Source organism: Narcine bancroftii, chromosome 14, assembly GCF_036971445.1.
Source record: "Narcine bancroftii isolate sNarBan1 chromosome 14, sNarBan1.hap1, whole genome shotgun sequence".
Lineage (NCBI taxonomy): Eukaryota > Metazoa > Chordata > Chondrichthyes > Torpediniformes > Narcinidae > Narcine > Narcine bancroftii.
Window position 1 is genome coordinate 50,750,493 of NC_091482.1, and position 22,225 is coordinate 50,772,717.

The 22,225-nt window shown below is 40.8% G+C and overlaps 1 protein-coding gene across 1 annotated transcript in view; it reads right to left on the minus strand.

Moving 5' to 3' along the window:
- Window positions 1-22,225, minus strand: part of LOC138749786 (ADAMTS-like protein 3) — a 428,872-nt gene that overhangs the window by 129,736 nt on the left and 276,911 nt on the right. The window contains exons 10-14 of the mRNA XM_069911655.1: window positions 20,348-20,398; window positions 12,717-12,921; window positions 8,197-8,344; window positions 3,551-3,635; window positions 181-479 (exon numbers count right to left, since the gene is read on the minus strand). Of these exons, the coding sequence (XP_069767756.1) occupies window positions 181-479; window positions 3,551-3,635; window positions 8,197-8,344; window positions 12,717-12,921; window positions 20,348-20,398 (788 nt within the window). The remainder of the gene's footprint in view (window positions 1-180; window positions 480-3,550; window positions 3,636-8,196; window positions 8,345-12,716; window positions 12,922-20,347; window positions 20,399-22,225) is intronic.

Sequence of the window (22,225 nt, forward strand, 5' to 3'; positions counted from 1 at the left end):
ACAGGATAGAATAATATGTTAGGAGTACATGAACAGTGAATGATAAATAAATTCAGGTGTTTTCTCTTTTTTCTTTGGTGGAGGGGGAATAAACATATACAGCAGTTTTAATAAAGAATCTTAAAAAAATGTGTGGGTGGGCATAAGTCGCGTAGGTGGGGAGTCGAGGACGACCTGTACCTCTTAAGCATGTGGCTGTGCATGGGGTGAAACCTTCGTATTCCCAGTCAAACTGTTCTTGCATCTCATAATCATCTTGATTACTGAAGGCCCCCTCGGAGCTACGGGCAGCAGTAACACCGTCACATGGTGCTAGGTCGCATGTTTGCTCAGTGGGTGGCTTATCCTCCTCGCATTCCTCATCCGGCAGCTCCTCCTCTGTTTGAGAAAATGAAAGCAGAACACGGCATGTCACTCTTCTCACTTGCTTGCCATCTCCACAGGATGTGCTACATTGTGACCAGGGTTCAGGAATGAACCTGTGAAGATATGAAAAAGTAATGTCCATTACTATCCATACTGAGTAATTTGCCTTACATTTTAGAACAGATACACTTCCTGTTGTCTCATGCAGTGAGCCAATTATCAATTCTCTATCACAGGGTGCTTTTTTTTAAAAAAAACATACAGCACAGTAACAGGCCCTTCAGGCCAATAAGCCCAATTACCCCCAACAACCCCAGTGGGGGGGGGGGTTGGGAGAGAAGGAAACCGGAGCATCCAGAGGAAACCCAGACATGGGAAACTCCTTACAAACAGTACTGGATTTGAGCCCCAGTCACTGTTACTGTAACAGCATTGCGTTAGCCGCGACGTTAAGCGTGCTGCTGCTATTGCGTCACAGATTGTACGGCTGAACTCCACTCTTTTTTGATTCACTAGATTTTCTGGATATTCTATTTCCTGCATTGTGACAATTTCCAGTGTTCTCAGACACATTGGGTTTCTGTGGTAAGAAGAGTTAAATATTGAGGGACGAAAGTTTATTGTCAGAAACTTAAGCAGAATGCACAAAGGCACCAAAATTCTTACTTGATGGAGCAAACAGCTGTGCAAGATCACAGGAAGAGTGTACAAACCATACTGACAGCAGTAGGGGTTAAGTTTGGACATGGACTGGAGCTAGGAGGCACCAGAACTACCTGCTGCGCTACTTTTGACATACTCCAAACTGATCAAATCACAGGTCAAATCAATGTCAAAAAATAACTTTGAATTGGGGAGGAAGGGGAAGTAGTGGTTCAATTATGAGAATTTATTCAGGGCCTGTTATTGAGAGCGTCAACAAAAGGTTTTCCTGACCCTTTTGTACATAATGGCTTTGAACGGCCCATTGAGGGAGCCGACGCTGGTTGTAGTTGAAATGCCGTGGCGCCAGGCCTGCACCCAAGATGATGGCGCCTATTAATTGGCAGGAGCCACAAGGAGCTGCAGACTCCGGGGAACTAGAGGACTGGAGCAGGGCACCAGAGGTCAGCAAGAACACGCACAGTCTGAGAGGAGACGACCCGCAGAGGCAGTGACCACAGCGGTGGACCAGTGAGGGGGCTCTTCCGGCGACTCAATACGATGAATCCAGGCTGCTGGAGGCTGCTGCCAGGAGACTTCCGCCAGGCTGTGGAGTCCTTGAGACCAGATCGAACTGGCTGGAGGGGTGCCAGGTATCAGGACCAGAATGCAAGGAGGTGCCGAGGGTGCTGAAGAGTACCTGACTGTGTCAGAGGTTCAGATCTGGAGCTCACCGATAGTTTGGACTGGACTCATGTGGCTGCAGAAGCGCTGGAGGCAAATCTACAGACACTCGGTGACTCTGGGGGCCCCTCTCTTTTGCTTCTCTCTCTGAGTATAAGAGGCACTTAGGCAATTCCTGCCAGTGGCAAATGTGTTTGCCTTGCAGCAGGCATAAAGAAATTTCATGTAATATGACACTGTTTCATTACTGCAATAATAAATTGAATCTTGAATCTAAAATTATTAAGCTCAGTTCTCCAATGTCCATCAGTATGGCAATGTTATGTTATGGTGCATAATGTAGTGACGAGGTTAACGGTGTCACTTTATTTTGGTGCATTTCAACCAAAAACATCTGGCGTCATGTACACCTAAACAAAGAAACCTGCGAGTGTGCAGTCAAGGCAACCTGCCCTGCCAAAGATGCATTAAAATGGTGACCCACTGATTCACCAATTAATGTCACCGTCTGACATTGATTGACCAAAAAAAATCGAGGAAAATATGAATGGTTAAAAATGGTGCTCTTACGAATTTTAAAGATTATCAATGTTCTGTAAAATATTCCAAGTGCTTGACAAATGGATCTGGATTAAAAACGGAGGGAAGCAAGGAAGTCTGCAGATGCTGTGATGGTGGTAAATACACAAAAGTGCAGGAGAAACTCAGCAGATCCCACAGCATCCAAAGGAGGGAAAGATATGTATTTGGGACCCAAGCCCTTTATCAAGGTGCCCAAAACATTGGTTGCAGAGGGGGGAAAAGAGTCGAGTTTCTCCAGCACTTGTCACGATTAACCACACTATATTTAAAAACAGGCATCCATGCTCCCCAAAATACATTCTTGTTACTTCCGTACCAATATTCATTGCTGCTTTCCTTAGATGGCTTTTTTTCATATTTAATATTTTGTAATGAAGGGGGATGTTTTGCTGGTATATTGTAGCTCAATTAGCAAGAGATTTGGACATGATGGAATGCTTATGCCACTGAACTGCGTGTCATTTTTGCTGCTCTGGTATTATTTCCCACGGGAATCGCACAGCTCAAAGCGCTTAGCCTGGAATATAATGTTTGGACCATGTTGAGAAAATATTTTATTTTTCAAAGATTAAAAAGCAATTTCCCTCTCGACCCTTGCTTGTTAGCATGGCAGGAAAGAGGTAGGCCATAGACTTGCTCTTGGATCAGAGAATGCAACTTGTGAGCCGTGCAAGAACAAGGGGCAATTATTTCGACATTGGAGCGAGTAAAAAAATGGCTCCTTTACACAGTGACCATAATGTGTTCTGGTGTTGCATTCACTGACGAGCATGTACACTCACCACAGAATGTGTATTTATTTGTTTTACTATATTTTTTTTCTAAATTTCTAAATTTAGACATACAGCACTAGTGCAGAGCACCGATGGCATAGGGATTACTTAAAGTGGGATGTGAGTGGTAAGAAAATGGTTGAGAACCACTGCTTTAGAGCAAGCAGCTTGGAAGGCTAAAAAGGGGCAACTTTTCAGAGCAAAGAAAGAGCTCGGGCAATGTCCTTTCAGAACTAGTATTTCACAGCACATTTGTGTGTTTCTTTAAATAAGAATATTTAATACGGACTCAAGAGGATCTAAGGAATGAATAATCTTTGCAATAAATGGAGGCAGCAGGCCTGATCTAAAATTACAAAACTTTATATGAAATGAAAACACAAAAATGCCAACAGCATTTCTAGGGCCAGGCTGCTCAATCCATTCATTGTGAGATTCAAGGACATGACAGGATGAAACAAATACAACAAATGTGATTCAAAAATGAAAACCCTTGAACTCACTTTGGCTCCTCGGATACAGCAACAAGTTCCAGCATTTCCTGTGCTTGTTTTATCCAAGGGGCTTTAGCTTCGACGGGAAGTTTTTCTAGAAATACCACACATAAAATAAACCAATGGGTTTGTAGACCGTTCAAAACAACAATTAGACTGTACTATTTAATTAAGAATTAAATTAAAGTTTTAAATGTATTTTTTAAAATTTGAATTTAGACATACTGCATGGTAACAGGCCCTTTTGGCCCACGAGCCAGTGCTGCCCAATTACGCCCACAACCTACAACCCCCAGTACATTTTTGAACAGTGAGAGGAAACTGGAGCGCTCAACGGAAAGCCATGCAGGCACGGGGAGGACTCACAAACTCATCACAGACAGCGCAGGATTCGAATCTCAGTCCCACTCGCTGGCTCTGTAACAGCGTTGCGCTCACCACTATGTTAACCGTGCTGCTTAGCTTAATCATATCAGTTTGACATCATACCAGTCTGTCCATTCAATCACATCAGTCCTCTGAGTGAAGTCTTCAAAATGTTATTGTATATTTTAAATCAAAGCCACTGAGACATTTTCTGTGATAACACAATCCCTTAATCTTCTGTGATGGACACCGCCTGCAGAGTTGGGGCTTGAGACTTATTTTTCCCTCGGAAATATGATGGTAAAACTTCAGAACAGATCTCAGGGCTTTCCATTAAAGTATTCCTCACCTTATTTTAAAAGCAGTTAAATAGGGCACATTTGATAACAGTTACCTGATCTCAAAAAGTATAATGAGGCATTTTCTTTTGCAAATGAACACTACATTTAGACCCCTACTTTCTGCATACCCTGCCTGTAAATTGGAACATTGAAAGTATCACTTAATTAAACAAAGGTAGGAAAAAGAAACAAGGCAACTGCAGATCTGGAGGCTGGACATTGGTTGCCGGACTCAGCTGATCAGTCAGCGCTGATTTATGGTTGCATAATAAGTGGATGATCTTCTGTTTTGAAGAGGACAAGAAATAGCATCTCTTTTAGTGTTTGAAAAGCATATTAATGGCTTGGAAATCTTGTTATATATATTAGAGCTATTATTATTATATTATTATGATACTTGTGGGGTGTAGAAGGGTGAAGGGGTCGTAGCTTAATTCCCTGATCGTCAGGCTAACTCACTGGAGATCAGTGGAATCACCTCATCGATGGTTATCATTCCATTAGCTTGTGGTGGATCCAATGGGTAACTGTTAGTGCTGTTTAATACGGATGTATTGTATGGGCTGGCCTGCCCCTGTACCTGCAACTCCTCCCCTCAGAATTCCCATAAAGGCGGTTATGCCCAAAACTCTCCCTCAGTACCTGCCTTGGAACTAGGCCAGCAACATGTGAGATGTGCTTGCAGTTTATGGTGATTAAAGCCTACTTAATCAACACTTCTGCTCTGACCTGAGTTATTGAATGTATATCATAGCTGAATGAGGTATATTTCTGTCTGCAAGTTACACCAAGTTAGAGGCACAGTGAGTCATATGGATGGGAACAAAAGGTTGCAAAGGGCATATCCCTGCTAAAATAGACTTTGGTGGAAGATCATCCCATTTAAAATGGAGAAAGATTCATCTGAATACTTTCTCAATGGGGAGAACCTTGGGACTGTGGGCCAGCAACTAGATTTTGATATATTCACAAGTGATGGCATAGATACCAAAAGAGGTAACTGTTGATGAAATGGTTCACAAACTTCCTTCAGGAAATGTACTTGCCCCAGGTGTGGCTTTTATATGCCTCTCATCTCCCAGGAAAGCAGATTCAGTTCCCTCAAGCTGTCAAGACTACACATTCAATGTATCCTCCCCCCCACCCAAAAAAAAAATTAAAAATAAAATAAACAAATTGAAAATTGATTAAAATCCAAAAGAGAGAAGGGTGCATGTTATATTAAATTTTAACAATACAGCATGGTAGAAACACATTCCAGCCATTGAAACCAGTGCCGTCTTATTACACCCAATTAACCTACTAGCCCCATGCGTTTTGGAGTAAAGGAGGAAACCAGAGCACCCAGGAAATGTCACACAAGTCATGGGAATAACCACAATCTCCTCATAGGTGGCGCCGGATTCCAACCCAATCACGGCCATAGCATTGCGCTAACCTTAACTCCAACCATGCCGCCCTAGTCGAAGATGGACCGAGTCTTTGAAAGGCTTCAAGAGCATGGATTTCAAAGCTGGTGCTGAGATGGCAGTTAGGGGTGTGGAACAGATTTGGGTCTGAATGCATTAAAATTTGCAGCTAAAATTTTGAAAAGAGCGGGTCGCAGGGATGACATTGGTACAGAGGGGTGTTGGCATGCTAGAAGCATTTTTGGATACTCAGCTCAGTCCTGCTGGAGATGTATAGTTCAACTTGCAACAGCAAGATCATTGACAGACAGACCTCATCTGTTTCCCTTCTTAGCTGAGAACATTAATTGTTTCCTCTACCTCCTTCAAGATTCTTATCAATGCCCCTTCTCAAAAAAACAAAATGCAGCCAGACTCCAACCATTCTTTCTTCTTTAAAATCCTCGAGATGCTGGAAAAATGTAAAACTCACACTTAACTTGTTTTGACTTGTTTGATTCACATTCCCTATCCTGACCAGCACTGATCAGTCACCAATGGCATTCTATTCAAGTGCCATAAAAGGTAATCTATTACCAATCTGATTGAGGCTACTGACATGACTTATCAGGACACACTTGTTCAACTCAGGCAGTCCCTGGGATGAGACCGAGTTAATCTCATTTTCTGCTCTTCTTTTTCCTGGCCCTCCTCACTGAATGTCCTGTTCATCCTTGGTCCTGGTGATTCTTTCTTTCCTCTGGTTAACTCTCGACAATGCCATCCTAAAGCATAGTGCCAGATTCTTCATCTATGCTTGCTGACATCCATTTCAACACCACCTTTCTTGAAACCATAATGAACGGAACAAAAGTCTCCTCCCACAAAGTATCAGGAAAAACTCAAGGTATTAGGCTTGCATCCTGACCCTAATAGCCATTTCCAAACCATCTTCTTTTCTGGAAGTGAAAGACGTTGTTTGCAAATGTGGGATAATAACCAATGCGGAGAAAGGCTTCAGATCACAAGCCAAGGCCACTTATTCCATGACTGTTACATTCCTTCCCTGCTACAACCTACCACCTGCTGCAACCATTATCCATGTCTTTATTACATTGTACTCATAAGTAGCCTCCTGCTCTCCAAATATTTAAAGTCCCCCAAAGCTCTGCTGACGGGTGTAGATGGGTCAATCCCCAACCACCCACTACTCTGCCCTAAACTGGAACTGAATCAGGCAATAGCAGGATTTTTAAATTCTCATCATCACATCTCTCCAGGGCCAACACAACCTGTTTCTATTTGTTTCCTCCATCTCTGTAATTTCAGCCACACTGGGTTTGATGCTGACCTTGTATGCTGACAGGGTGGAGCTTGCATGATCTCCTTTTGACCACATGGGTTTCTTCTGGGCTTTTTGGTTTCCTCCCCTTTCCCAAACCATGTGGCCACTGTGATTGCCTCTGGATTGTAGATGAGTGACTGAATGTGGGGATAGTTGACGTGAGTGTGGGGAGAATAAATGGGAGAGTGTATGATTAGTGTAATTGTGGGTGCTTTGTGGCCAGTGCAGATTCTGTGTGATGAAGGGTCAGTTCTTGTGCTGCATCTTCCATGTGCAAATTCATGCATTGCTTTGAACTTCAGAAATATATACACATTACAGTGTTATTTACTGTAGAATAAACCCTTCCCATCTGTTGTTGTCCCCTCTCTCCCTTATCCACCTATTACCTCTTGCCTATGGTTCTATGCTCCTCCCCCTGTCGCTCCCCCCCCATTCCCCCATCGTTTTATTCAAATACCTGTCTACATTTCACTCAAACCTTGATGAAGGGCTCAAGTCCAAAATGCTGGTTATGTATTTTAATCTTTGCTACATAAAGTCCAGCATCGAATCCACGCTGCTGAGATCAAACTGCGCTGGGTAGGTCACGTCTCCAGAATGGAGGACCTTCACCTTCCCAAGATCGTGTTATATGGTGTGCTCTCCACTGGCCACCGAGACAGAGGTGCACCAAAGAAGAGGTACAAGGACTGCCTAAAGAAAGCTCTTGGTGCCTGCCACATTGACCACCACCAGTGGGCTGATATTGCCTCAAACCGTGCATCTTGGCACCTCACAGTTCGGCGGGCAGCAACCTCCTTTGAATAAGACCACAGAGCCCACCTCACTGTTAAAAGACAAAGGAGCAAAAACCCAACACCCAACCCCAACCAACCAATTTTCCCTTGCAACCGCTGCAACCGTGTCTGCCTGTCCTGCATCGGACTTGTCAGCCTCAAACGAGCCTGCAGCTGACGTGGACATTACCCCTCCATAAATCTTCGTCCGCGAAGCCAAGCCAAAGTTAAGAGTTAAAAGCACATAAAGTCCACTGCGTGTCCTGTTGAGCTTCTCCAGTGCTGTGTGCTTTTACTACAATCACTGTGTCTTCAGACTTCCGTGTTTCACTCTACGTTATTTACTGATTCTTAACAATGGGTGAAAAAAAATCTCTGCACAATTAGCATGTGATGGATCATACGGAGAGCAAGGAACGTGTTTTATTTGAGTTACCTTTTGTTTTGTAACATGGAATTGGTACTGTGCACTCTTCCTTTATATGCGGTTTGAGCTGCGCATTACAGCCCCCAGTGTGCTGCCCTCGGTAGTCGATACACAGTACCACTCTGTAACGCAGGCCTCGACCACAGGTTACGGTGCACTGTAACGCAAAAGAATCCAATCAGCTTCTGGTTTACAAGTAGTATGTATTAGTCATTGAAACAAAGCTAGTAACAGCAGACTTATTTCAAGTTTATTCCCATTTCATTAATTCTATAAACGCAGAATATTTCAGAGGAAAAAAATTAGTTTGGGTAATGAAGCATAAAGATAGTATATTACTAAGATTGTTAGATAATTCATTCACAGAGTTTGAATTGAAAGGGGCATTACAAGCAATGCCAATGGGTAAATCACCTAGTGAAGATGGATTTACGGTGGAAGGGATTTCATGATTTGTTATTTCCAGCATACTTAGAGGTTTTGAGGCAGGCCACGGATACTGGATTATTTTGTGAATCATTCTCGAGAGCATTGACAATGGTAATACCAAAGAAAGATAGAGATCCATTGAAAGTTGGTTCTTATTTGGTCTATATCTTTACTTAATGTGGATTATAAGAACGTAGCAAAGGTTTTGGCTAATAGATTGGCTAATTTTTTACAGAAATGAGTACATGGAGACCAAACAGGATTTATTAAAAATAGATAATATTACTAAATTAATTACAATAATTAATGCATCCAGATGGGAAGTTAATCAACCAATGATATTAGCATTGGATACTGAGAAAGCTTTTGATCCTGTAGAGTGGAAATTTTTATTTAAAATGTTAGAAAGATTTAAGTTTGGGCCATTTTTTATAGGTTGGATTAAGGCATTATATAAGAACCCTTCTGCACAAGTGGTGACAAATGGTCAGATTTCTCAAGCATTTAATTTGTGTAGATCAACTAGACAGGGTTGTCCATTGTCACCAGCCTTGTTTGCATTAGTAACAGAACCTTTAGCTCAAGCGTTCAGACAGAATATGACAATTTAAGGTATTACAATTGGACAACATGAGTATAAAATCAACTTATATGCAGATGACGTATTGATATATTTATTGAAACTGAAGAGTTCATTACAATCCTTACAAGAATTATTGGAATATTATGGGTCAATGTCAGGATATAAAGTAAATTGGGAGAAAAGTGAGATATTACCAAGATTTGAAGAAGATTATTCAGACTGTAGGCAAATTACTAATTTTAAATGGTCTGAGAAGATTAAGTATTTAGGGGTATTTATTGATAAGGAATTTAAGAAATTGTATAGTAAATTATTTACCTTTGTTAAATAGGATTAAATTTGATTTGAATTGATGGAAAGATTTACCATTGACGTTAATTGGCCGACTAAACTGTGTTAAAATGAATATCTATCCACGTATTCAGTATTTGTTTCAATCAATTCCATGTTTGGTACCGGGGAAATTTTTCAAAGAATTGAATAAGACGATACATCTTTTTTTAGGGAAAGGTAAATTATCAAGAGTATTGATGCAAAAGTTGACATGCTGATATGACTTGGGAGGTAATTTTCAAAATTATTATCAGGCAGCACATTTGAAGTTTAATAGCAGATTGTTTGATATTGACTAGCCATCAATGTGGGCATATGTGGAGATGGATCAGATACATGAAAAGTTATTACATAATTTTATATACAAGTGGAATTTATCACTTTTGCAAACACATAAAATACCAGTCTTAATTCATTGATTTAAATTATGGAACAAGTGGAATCAGTCTACAGGTTTAAAAGAAACATGTTGAATTAAAACTCCGTTATATCAAAATCAATTGATTCTTTTTTCAATGCTTAATCCTTATTTGAAGGAGTGGGACTTAAAAGGTTTGGTATTAATTGAAGATTGTTTTGAGGCAGGTTTATTTCTTTCATTAGATAGACTTAAGGAGAAGTTTAGAATATCACGAAACACGTTATTTGCTTATTTACAAATATGGGATTATTTTAATTAATAAGTTTGGTCGAGATTTGATATTACCAAGGCAATCAAAGTTTGAAATGTTGCTTATGGATAAGGGAAAGAAAGGGTTTGTTTCAGAGATGTATTTGTTATTACAATCAAAAATGAAGAAATTTGGAATGTTGAGAGTAAGAGATAAATGGGAACAGGAGTTAGCTATGATTATCCCTGATGAAGTATGGTCTGATTTATGTCTACGTAGTGTTACAAAATTTGTTAATATGTGTTATAGTTTAGTTAATTATAACTTTTTACATCAGTTATATTTAACTCCAGAAAAGTTAAATAGATATGGTTTTAGGGATTCTGATTTGTGTTTTAGATGTGGAAGATCAGATAGGTACTTTTATACATGCTGTGTGGAAATGCTCAAAAGTTAAACCTTTATGGGAAAAGGTTATTAATATTTTTGTGAGATTTATTTCAAGTAGATTTGCTTATGGATCCATGGCTATGCTTATTAGGATATATGAATCCATTAACAACAAGTTTAGATAAATTTCAGGTTGCGTTTATTCATTTAAGTTTGGCAGTAGCTAGGAAATGTATAGCGGTAACTTAGAAAAATGATGTAGACCTAAGTATACAGAGGTGGCATAACGAAATTCAATCATGTTTGTATTTAGAGAAAATTACATATAACTTGAGGAATAATTATTCTTTTTTTGAAAATATGTGGACTTCATATTTGAAATGTATGAAGCTAAATGTTAAGTAATTATTATTTTATTTACATTGTAATTCAACCCACTCTACATATTCGTATTTTGTAATAACCTTCTTTCTGTATGTTAAACTCTGGGGGGAGGGAGAGATAGTAAGAGGTGGATGGGATTAGGGGATGGGAGGGTGGAGGTAAGGGGAATAAGGTTTTTTTTTACATGTATGTTCTGTTATATTATATTTCTTTTCTATTCTTTGTAAAATTTAAAATATTTTTTTTAAAAAAGATAGTATATTACATTCTCTCCTTAATGTTTAAGCAAACATTGAACTGAAGCTAAGTTTGTTCACTGTTTTAAGGGCAGCACAGTTAGTGTGGTGGTTCGTGCAACACCATTACAGTGCCTGCGACCTGGTCTTGAATCCGATGTTGTCTGTGAGTTTACTCTCTCCGGGTGCTCTGGTTTCCTCCCATGCTCCAAAGACGCTCAGGTTAGAAGGTTAATTGGTTACATGGATGCAAATGGGTGGCGCTATAAATGCACGCATGATGCCTGGACTCAGAAGTAGCCAGCAATGCAGACAAATTGTACATTCTTTCTCCTTTGGGCTGGAGAAGTGAATGGACTCCACGCCGTAAGGGAGAGGAGCAGAATTAGGCCATTTGGCCCACTGAGTCTACTCCACTATTCAAATCATTTGATTCTTCCTCTCTTTTCCTGCATTCTCCCCATAACCTTTGATGCTCTTATGAATCAACCTCCGCTTTAAATATACCCAATGGCTTGACCTCCGCTGCCATCTGTGGCAACAAATTCCACAGATTCACCACCATCTGGCTGAAGAAATTACTCCTTATCCCTTTTTCAAAGGGACATCCTTTTACTTTGAGCCTGTGCCCTCTGGTCTGAGGCTCTCCCTTGGCTGGAAACCTCCTCGAACCCTCCATCCAGCCCTACCAATATTTGATATGTTTCAATAAGATCCCCTCTCATCCTTCTAAATTCCAGTGAGTACAGGCTCAGAGTCGTCATATGTTCCTCATATATTCACCCTCCTATACCTGGGATTATTCTCATAAGCCTCCTCTGGACTATCTCCCATGCCAGCACATCCTTTCTTAGATATGGTGCCCTCAGTGCTCACAACATCCCAAAAGTGGTCTGACCAATGCCTTTTCAAGCCTCAGCATCATATCTTTATTTTTATAATTCTTGTCTTCTCATAATTAATGCTAATGTTGCATTCGCCTGCCTTACTACCAACTCAACCGGCAAGTTAACCATTGAGGAATCCTGCACTAGGACTACCAAGTCCCTTTACTTTCCGAATTTTCTCCCTATTCCTACTGGACGGAGTCTGGTTGTCCTCCTCCATGTAACAATGAGCCGCAAAGGTTGAGAAGGTCTGAAGTTAGCATCCACAGCCTGGAATAATCCTGAAGCCCGGAAGCTATAACCCTCACTGCGGTATGCACCTGTATTTAAGGTTGTAGGAGATCCCAACTGCTGACGTTATCAAAAGAAATCGTAAACCAGGAGATCAATGTCCAGGGGAAACACGGAGTCCCACTGAAGGTGAATGCCTAAAAACCCAGAAACTTGGACAAAATCCCAAGACTCTGGATTAAGATGAATGTCAACAGCACAAAACAAGGGTTTTTGTTAATTGGAAGCAAGCGAAGGAAATTCTCATTCTGAAATTATTACAATTAGAATATTAATGACTTGACTGGAAAATCTGGACTGATCAAATATTTAGTTTTTTTTTAACATAGCCAATGAACCACCAAAGCCTCTTATATACATCAAACCAAAATAAAGATCATCTTACTGGTGACCATTCCATGGCAATCCATTTCGGGCAGTCAAACAGGTTGCAGTTTTGGATTACTGGAGGTTTAAAAGTGTACATGCATTTCCACTCTGCCACCGGGATAATTTCTCCATACATGTTTTCTTCAACACAAGGGACACTTCGGGTTTGCATTCCACCTCCACAGAAAACCGAACATGCAGTCCAGGGGCTGCTCTCCCAACTATTGAAATAAAATTTTTAAAATGGTCTGATAAATGTAAAATGAGAACGAAGAGAGCATCTCTTCTGGACTGTTTTTCATAGTTGCATACCTGACACAAAGTGGAAAATATTAAAGGTTTCAAAGAAGTGACTAGATTCAGAAATCAACACAATTTAAAGGAAATTCCTTTGGCCCACCTTGTCCACACTGACCACCAGACACCCATCAACACTGATCCGCCAGGAACCCCATTTCCTTCAGCACCCCACTTTCTCATCATCTGGTATAATTTGCAATGGCCAATCAACCGACTAACCTGCAATTGCTGAAGGATGAGGGAGGAGATGCAGACTCCACACAAAACAGCAGCAGGAGGTAGTGTGGAGGCCGGGCTGGTGGAGCTGGAAGGCAGTAGATCTAACAGCGACACCACTGTGCTGTCTCAGTCATCCGCCACTTTATTAAAGTTGACTTCCGATGAAGACGAAAGTATATCAACCTTTAGTTGTATTTTGCTCTTTAATGAAATTCAAAAGCAGCGCAGAAATTATCTGCCGTTTTTGCATTTTCCCCAAATGCACAAGATAATATCTGAACTGTTAATTCATGAACCACCACTAATAGCTTCAGTGAATCCTTTTCAATACATTAATGGAGCAGAATACCTCTGATATGTTACCCTCTCTATGCATTATATACTGCAAAGCTGCGGGCATGTAGCAGGGGAGGTTGATATAGAACATAGAACAGTGCAGTTTAGGCCCTTTGGGCCACACAATATGTGGTGGACTGTGCTGCAAGCACCCAAGTAAAATTTGTAATGCAAGACCATGGTATGGATACCGTCGCACACCAGTATCGTGTGAGATTGACACCATGCTCAGTTACTCCTTCAAAAGCTGGCAAATTTCAATAATCACTTGAAGGAGTACCTTAGACTGAGGCATGATTTTGACGTCCGCACACAGTTACTGTGAATGCAAATGCAAGACCCAATAAACATAAAGTAAAATTCTGAAAAACATAATTTGTGTCCTGAAGATGAAGATGCCAACTGCGGGGCATAGAATTTAATAAACAGGAAAAGGGATTTCGCTCAATCCACCATTCAACAGGGTCATAGCAGCACTTTTACTTCAGAGCCACTTTCCTGCACTAACCCCACACCTGCTCAATGTCTGAAGTTATAGCAATCCACATTAGAATACACTCAATGACTGAGCCGATGCGACTGGAAAATTCCAAGCATGCACCACTCTTTCAGTAAAGGATCCTTTACTCATGTTTACATCTGCTCGTGATTCTTGCGTTCAATTGTTTTAAAACTAAACACAAGTAGCTAAAAGTATTATTAAACAAAAAATCTGCAGATGCTCGGGGTCAAGTGCAAATCCCAAACGTGCCGGAGAAACTCAGCAGGTCAAACAGCATCCATGGGAAGTAAAGGGTAACAAATGTTTCTGGCCTGGGATGCATACCTGATGAAGGGCCCGGGCCCAAAAAAATGGGTTACCCTTGAGTTCCCATGGATGCTGTGTGACCTGCTGAGTTTCTCCAGTACATTTGAGTATCGCATTGTTGTATCCTGACAATCCCCATGCAGATGAATAAGTTCACAGATCCAATGCGACGATAGTTTGGACATCCATAGACGAGGAGAAGTAAAAAAAGTCACCGCAAAATTACCAGGGGAAAAAAAAACGTGCAAATCTGCAATCAATCATTCTGAAGGTAATACAGTAAAACCTCTGGTATCCGACACTTGTGGGGATTAGCAGATGCCGTATAAGTGTATTTGCCGGTTGCTTGAGATTGGCAAACTAACTGCTGGGGGAACCAATCTTAAACTTTTGTATTCTTTTACCTATTTATTTACCAGTTGTTTGAAGCTGCTGGATGCTTGAATTTCCGGATAACAGAGATTTTACTCCATCATTTTGAGGTTCATGCTAATCCAACAGGTAGAATCACAGCAGCTCCATGCCACATATGGTCTGAGTTTCAGCTCCCCTTTGATCATGCCTGCCACTGTGTGGAATTATTCTGGCTCATTTCATGTTTAGATATTAATTGGTATCCCTAAGAACATCTGGACTTTTTACTTCACAGTCAAGGAAAATTAACATAATCGTAACCTCATGCATGCCAATCAAGACATTACTAATATTTGTGCTGAGCTATCTATCTCACCTGGCTCACGATAGAATTCAGTCTGGTTTCAAATGGCACTTTTCATGTTAAGATCCAAAGAGTTAGTTGTTTGATCCAGTGGCTTCAAGGTTTTCCACTGGGTCCGGGTTGGACAGGAATCTCCTCAACAGTTGTATTTTAAAACTCCCCCATGATCTATTCATGCAAGTGGTGTGAACATGACTGGAAACGCTTGGTCTTTCTTTTTAGGTCATCCCCATTGTGGGGAAAAGAATGAATCACATCAGTGGATTGAAAAATCACGAATCTGCCCAGGAACGGACGCAAAAATAAATACTGAAATAGAATTAGAAAGTGCAGGGAGCACTCAGCATTCAGTTAGCATCTGTGGCGAGAAAACCACCAACCTGTGGTGAGAAATGTTGCTTTTGCTTTTCTCTCTCACAGACCTGCGGTGTGTTGCTAATATCTTCTGTTATTGGTGAGTTTGGAGTCAAAATTGGTTCAGCCATATAAGGGTCGTGTAAATTCTTCACCAAAAGCACACAAGTGAATCACATTGGTTTTTACAATGACCAGTAGCTTAATGGTTGCTATTACAGAGATTAGCTTACTTATTTATTTACAGGTGCTCCCCTGCTCACATGATTTTTCAAATTACGATGGCTCAGATTGTATTTTCAATTTTGAATTCTGGTCTGTTCCCTTGCTTGCGATATGCTATATGCTACTCTCTCGTATCCCCGCCATCCTCAATATCTAGCAATTAATTTTACTTCAATGCTTCAAACTTTCTTCATGCCCAGTGTGCTTTCAGCTGTGTACATTAATTTTTTTTCCGCCGGAGTGGAATAAGGATATTCAAAATTTAATTATAAATTAGGTGCGGTATTCTTTTCAACTTACAATATTTTTCCTCTTATGTTGGATTTGGCTGAACATGATCCCATCGTAAGCTGAGGAGCACCTGCACTGGAATTTAATTTCCCAGATGGCATGATTGGATGTGAACTCATTTCTACAGATCAAAGCTTCATAACTTTGGCAAGTTAACCACAACCCTACTCTAAACCAAACTAACTGGTTCGTGATGAGATTTCTGTTGGTGATGAGACTCCTGTTGGGAGTGGGACTCCTGTTGGTGGCAGGACCACTGATGGTGCTGGGATGGCCATGGGTGAGGAGACTGTAGTTGGTGATGGATGGCCATGGGTGAGGAGACTGGTGTTGGTGAAGGGGAATTACAGATGTTGTTGATACCCAGTTGAATAAAATATTGCTCCTGTGTTTCCCATCAGTGATTCAGAGTTATTCAGTGATAAGCAGTTATTTGATTGTTGTCCATGTAGTTCTGAACATCACAAAAGAAGCTTTAATTAAAGCAATTCCTTAATTTTCCATTTCGAGAAAATATATACACCCCACATTTACAATTGAACAGAGACCAGAGCAGCTAGAAACTTCTTAATACATTCACATCAAATTCCTTACTGAAAATAAAATGGTTAACGCTTGCATTTTAATTGTAGAGAAAGACATTGAATAAGAATATTTCTACATTCTTGGATGATAAAATTGGCCAGACTAATTTTCATACTCTATGCTATTTGATTTTTATATTGAAAAGTCTTATTTCATCTTAATATTTTATATGTACTATGGACCATTAATTTGCAATTTTATAAAATTTCACAATTAATACTTTAATATTCACGAATCCACTTGTTAAATACACTAATTTGCACAAAGGAGCAGAATGATCTCCAATAGAAAAGTTGAATATTTGTTTCCAATTTGGATTCCAACCTTGTGCAGACATTTTATTTGGAAAAATAACAGATTACACAAGCATAAATATTTGTCCCATGAAACTGTAATTCATGGTAGCTCCATCCAACTCAAACAGGATTGGAGACTTTTATACAATGAATCAGTCTTGGCCCGGTGCCACTGAGAAGGAAATGGGAAATATTGCAGATAATACTGCAAAAATAAACATATCAATTCTTCTGTTGCAGTCAGTTGAGCACTAATCTTCGAAAAGTCACAATAGAAGCTTTGATAGATTAACTAAGATTCTCTCTTGGGTGAGATAGAGTAATTCATTAGGAATTGTTTTTTTTTTCATTATGAGATTCGGCATCCATGGTTATTAAATTAATAAGTGAAGGGGTACAGAAACAAAGAACTACTGAAGATAATGACCTAGTCCTGAATATAAATAAGTACTTCGATGAATGCTAATCTTCATCTATTTTTGTTGCACCTTGATAAACTTCATCAATCAACAATAGATTTTTTTTTTGCGATCAACACATCTTTAACACAGCATGGAGCCAAAAAGGCACAACTTCTTTGCACAATAAGTGATTACAAAAATATCTGCAAAATAAATAGACCTTGAACTATTTGACATGGATTGGTGAAATTATAAACATTAAAAAACAGCTGCAAAATGTAAAACACAAGTAAAACTGGAAGAAACGTTGCCGTGGGTGAAGTGTTAGCTTAACTTTGGCAAATATGCAGAACAGATATGTTAACGATGAGACGCTAAATGGTAACAAGTATAATTCATTCAGAAACAAAGTCATAGCAAATTAGACAATGACCGAATTGGCAAAGACAGGAGAAATTAAAGGTCAAATCACAAACAAACAAAAGAAAGACTTGAAAGGTTTTGATTGAAATCATTTTGATTTCCTGCTGTCACAAACTTGCAAACAGGCACTCGCATTCATTGGACCATAAATGATAATCTAACCAGAGAGAAAATATTGATGTAAACATTCCCTTAGTCTGAAAAACAAAATCTCATCATTTCCCAATCCTGTACTGCCCGGTTCTAACTCCCACCCAAGATCCATAAACCCAATTGTCACAGTAGACCCAATGATTCTGCATGCTCCTGCCCAATGGAACTGGTGTCATCTTACATCGACTCCATTTTTCCCCCTGGTCCAGTCTCTTCTTACCTCGCATGCCCTTCATCACCTGAGCAACATCCAGTTCCCTGGACTCGATCATTTCATTTTCACCATGGACGTCCAATCTCAATACACTGCCATCCCCCTTACTGAAGGTCTCAATTCCCTTTGTTTCTTTCTCAACAACACTCAACCACTACCCTCCTCTGGCAGGTAGAACTTGTTCTCACCCTGAATAATATCTCTTTTAACTCATCCCACCTTTTGCAAGTCAAAAGTGTAGCCTTGGGTACCAGCACTGTCTGTATTTTTATTGGCTACGTGGAGCAATCCATGCTACAAGCCTACACATGCCAGGCTCTTCATCAGCTACAGCACCAACTACAATGGTACTATCTCATACACACATGATGAGCTTGTCAACTTTATCCACTTTGCTGCTGACATTCACCCTGGCCTCAGGTTTACTTAGTTCATCTCTGGCAACACTCTCCCTTTACATGATCTTTCTGTCTCCATCTCTACAGATATTTTCGACAAACCTACCAACTCCCACAATTACCTCAACTGTCCCCTGTACGGTTTCTATCCCGCTCTGTTAATTCCTCCACATCCGTCCATGTCTGACCATGGCCCCATGCACTTCCCAGCTGAGACCTCCTGCCAATTGGAGGGACAATGCCTCATATTCCATCTGGGGCACTCTCCAATCGGATGCCATTAACATCAACTTCTCCGGTTTTGGTCATCAGTTCGTTGAAGTTCAGAAACCAGCTACAAGCAGGTGGTGAAGAAAGCAAATCATGTGCTAGCCTTTGTTTTGAAAGGTTTTCGATATCAATGCAGGGAGATCTTACTGCAGTTGCATAGGGCCTTGGTGAGATCATACCTTGAATATAATATGCAGTTTTTGTCTCCTATGTTGCTATTTAGGGAGGGCAGCAAAGGTTCACCAAACTGATTCACGGGATGGCAGGAATGACATGTGATAAAAGACTGGACATACTAAGGTTATATGCAAAGCCAATTCAGAAGAATGAAAGGGAACCTCAATGAAACAAATAATCATCTGACATCTTCGATGCAGGAAGAACATTCACAAAGATGGAGAAGCTCAGAGCAAGGGGTTACAGTCTCAGGGTAGGGGACAAGCAATTTAGGACTGAGATGAAAAGAAACTTCTTCATGATGTGACCACGGAGTCTGGGCCCAAGGTGGTGGTGCCTGTGTCCTGCAGCAGCCTTGATGGGTTAAGGCTCCAGGAAAGCTGAGGACTGGTGCAGGACATCAGAAAAATAGAGAGAACACAGCCCTTTAGAGAAGGGGGTAGCAGAGGAGATGACCCTTTGGGACAGTGACCATGGTGGCGGCCCAGTGAGGGGCTCTGCAGCTGAAGAACACACAGGCACAGGCTGTCAATAACTCGAGTCAAGGAGCCCGCGCAAATACCGTGCTGCTACTGACTGCGCTCAAAAAATTCACACCAAGCTGTGGATTGTAGATACTGGCTGGAGACTGGCTGAAGGGGTAACAGATGTTGCAAAAGGTGCTGAAGGCTTCCTAATTGTGTCGTAGGTTTTCATCTGCCAATGGTTTGGGCTCAAGGCTGTGGAGGCTGCGGGAGCACCGAGGCGAATCCATGGACAGTTAACGACTCGGAGGAACTCCCTTTTGCTTCTCTCTCTACTGTGTTACTGCCTGCCTTATGGCAGACCAAAGGAAATTTTGTGTAATATTATACTTGTTATATTACTTGTTATATTACCATCTTGGCGCCTCACAGTTCGGCGGGCAGCAACCTCCTTTGAAGAAGACCGCAGAGCCCACCTCATTGACAAAAGACAAAGGAGGAAAAACCCAACACCCAACCCCAACCAACCAATTTTCCCTTGCAACCGCTGCAACTGTGTCTGCATGTCCCGCATCGGACTTGTCAGCCACAAACGAGCCTGCAGCTGACGTGGACATTACCCCTCCATAAATCTTCGTCCGCGAAGCCAAGCCAAAGAAAGAAGAATATTACATGACCCTAAAGGAATCTTGAATAATATACCCACCTTCGCTACTGTTGGTTATTAACCCATGAAGCCAGGAAAGCAAGAAGGGAAGATAATTGGAAAAATACAAAATTACTGAAATTAATTTCCTGCAAATGAATAATTCTGCAAAACGAATAAACTTCCATAAATAAAGAGAACCTAACTTTGAAATATTTTTCTGATAACAATGCAATATTATATTTTTGTTTGCTTAAGACCTACAAAAAATTAACTGGCTTTGTCAGCTGGTCATGGATAAATACATTATATCTGATCAAGGAGAAGGCAATGTTTACTGTGTTATCTGAGTTCGCAGTTTATACATACCGTGGCAGTGGCTGAAAATGATCATAAATTGCAAGTTGCTTGAAGCCATCGCTGCAGGAAAGAAAAAAAAAGTCAATTGAAATAAAATAGTGCGGCTGACATTTATGTATGTATACTTTAAGATAGAATTTACAGTTAAATCAGAGCAAGGATTTGGAAGTTATTTATGCATGGTGTTCTAACTGCGTGAAATGTTTTGCATGCTTTTAGAATATAATGCGTGGGGCACTTAAGGGAAACATTGACCCTCAGAGGGGTGACGATATCAGAGGTATATCCTGGTTCATTGCCAAGGTCAGATGATTTACCATGTTGGGTAAAACACAACGTGTATGCTACATTTTAAAATATTTATCAATCCTCAAAGAAATTTAATGCTATTGCTATTGCATTCTTAAACAAACAGAACTCATGTCACATGCTATTTTAATTGGTTTATAAAAATGATAAATGTTTCCAGCTTCCACTATGGTGTCTTGCAAAGAAGGAGGAATTTTGGAAAGCAATCAGAAATTTTCTTTTTACTGATGGTAAAAACATCTCCTCCATGATCTCACTCAAGATAGGCACTCCACAAGGATCTGCATCCAGTCCTCTATTATAGTCTCTCAACACCCACGATTGAACACTTACATATTCTTCCAACTCTATTCTTCAAATTTGCAGATGCCATCACAGTAAGGGGCTGGGCATTAAATACAGGAAAGAGACTGAAAGCCTACTGGGATGGTGGCATGATAACAACATCTCTCTCACTGTCAGTAAAGATGAAGGAGATGATCTTTGAATTCAGGAGAAGGGGTAAGGGTCCACAACCCCGTCCACATCAGTAGCACTGAAGTTGAAAGACAAGAGCGCTTCACGTACTTAGGAATAACCTGACATGGGACAAGCACAACGTTCAAGGAAGCGCACCAATGTGTCTACTTTCTCAGAAGACCAGAAAGCTTGGCATGTCCCCCATCCCTCAACATCTTCTACAGGTGCATCAGGCATGTTCCCCATCCCTCAACATCTTCTACAGGTGCATCAGGCATGTCCCCCATCCCTCAACATCTTCTACAGGTTCTTCATCAAAAGCATACGTTCTGGATGCTATGGGGGCTGCTCTGGTCAAAATAGGCAAAAAGTAGTGAATGCAGCTCAGAACATAACACAAGGTTCCCTCCACCCTGCCTCAAAAAGGCAACCAATATACCGAATGACCCATCACACCTCCGGACATACTCTCCTCTCCTATGGGGGAGAAGGCTTAAAAGTATGAAAGCACAAACCAATCTCAAAAGACCGTGTCGATCCTGCAGCCATCATGGTCCAGAATGCACCCCACAAGTTTTACCATGCTGCCCTTGCTTGGTGTTAATTGATCTTTCTACTCTGCTCTTTATATGGCAGTAGGAAGGCTAGAGATAACCTGTTTGTTCACTGAAGAATCCTTCTCAATGTCCTTGGTATTTTGACAAAAATAAAATTAAACTCAATTTCATCTCTCTGGAATCACTAACCAGTGCTGGTGTTTCAGCAAGAACTCTCTGAAATTAGAATGGATTCTATTGTCTTCAGTTTGTTAGGCAATGCCGCTGATATGGCTGTTAACTGCTGTGGACTCTTTGGAACTCAGAGATTACCCTCGGATGCAAGTTTGAGAAAGATAACTGCAGTGAGCCAACCTCGGACTCGAGCTAGGCACGTGTGCCACCCCGATAATGGGCACTTTTGTTAATCCTGTCTTGCCCCTGCTCCCTTTGGACCTCACTCACTCAATCACTACTGTGCTCACTTCCTTCAGCTGCGGGCAGATTCTAATTGCAAACTCCATTGCATTTGCATCTCAGCAGTGCCTGCACGCCTCTTGCACGTACGTGCTCGTTCCTTGAC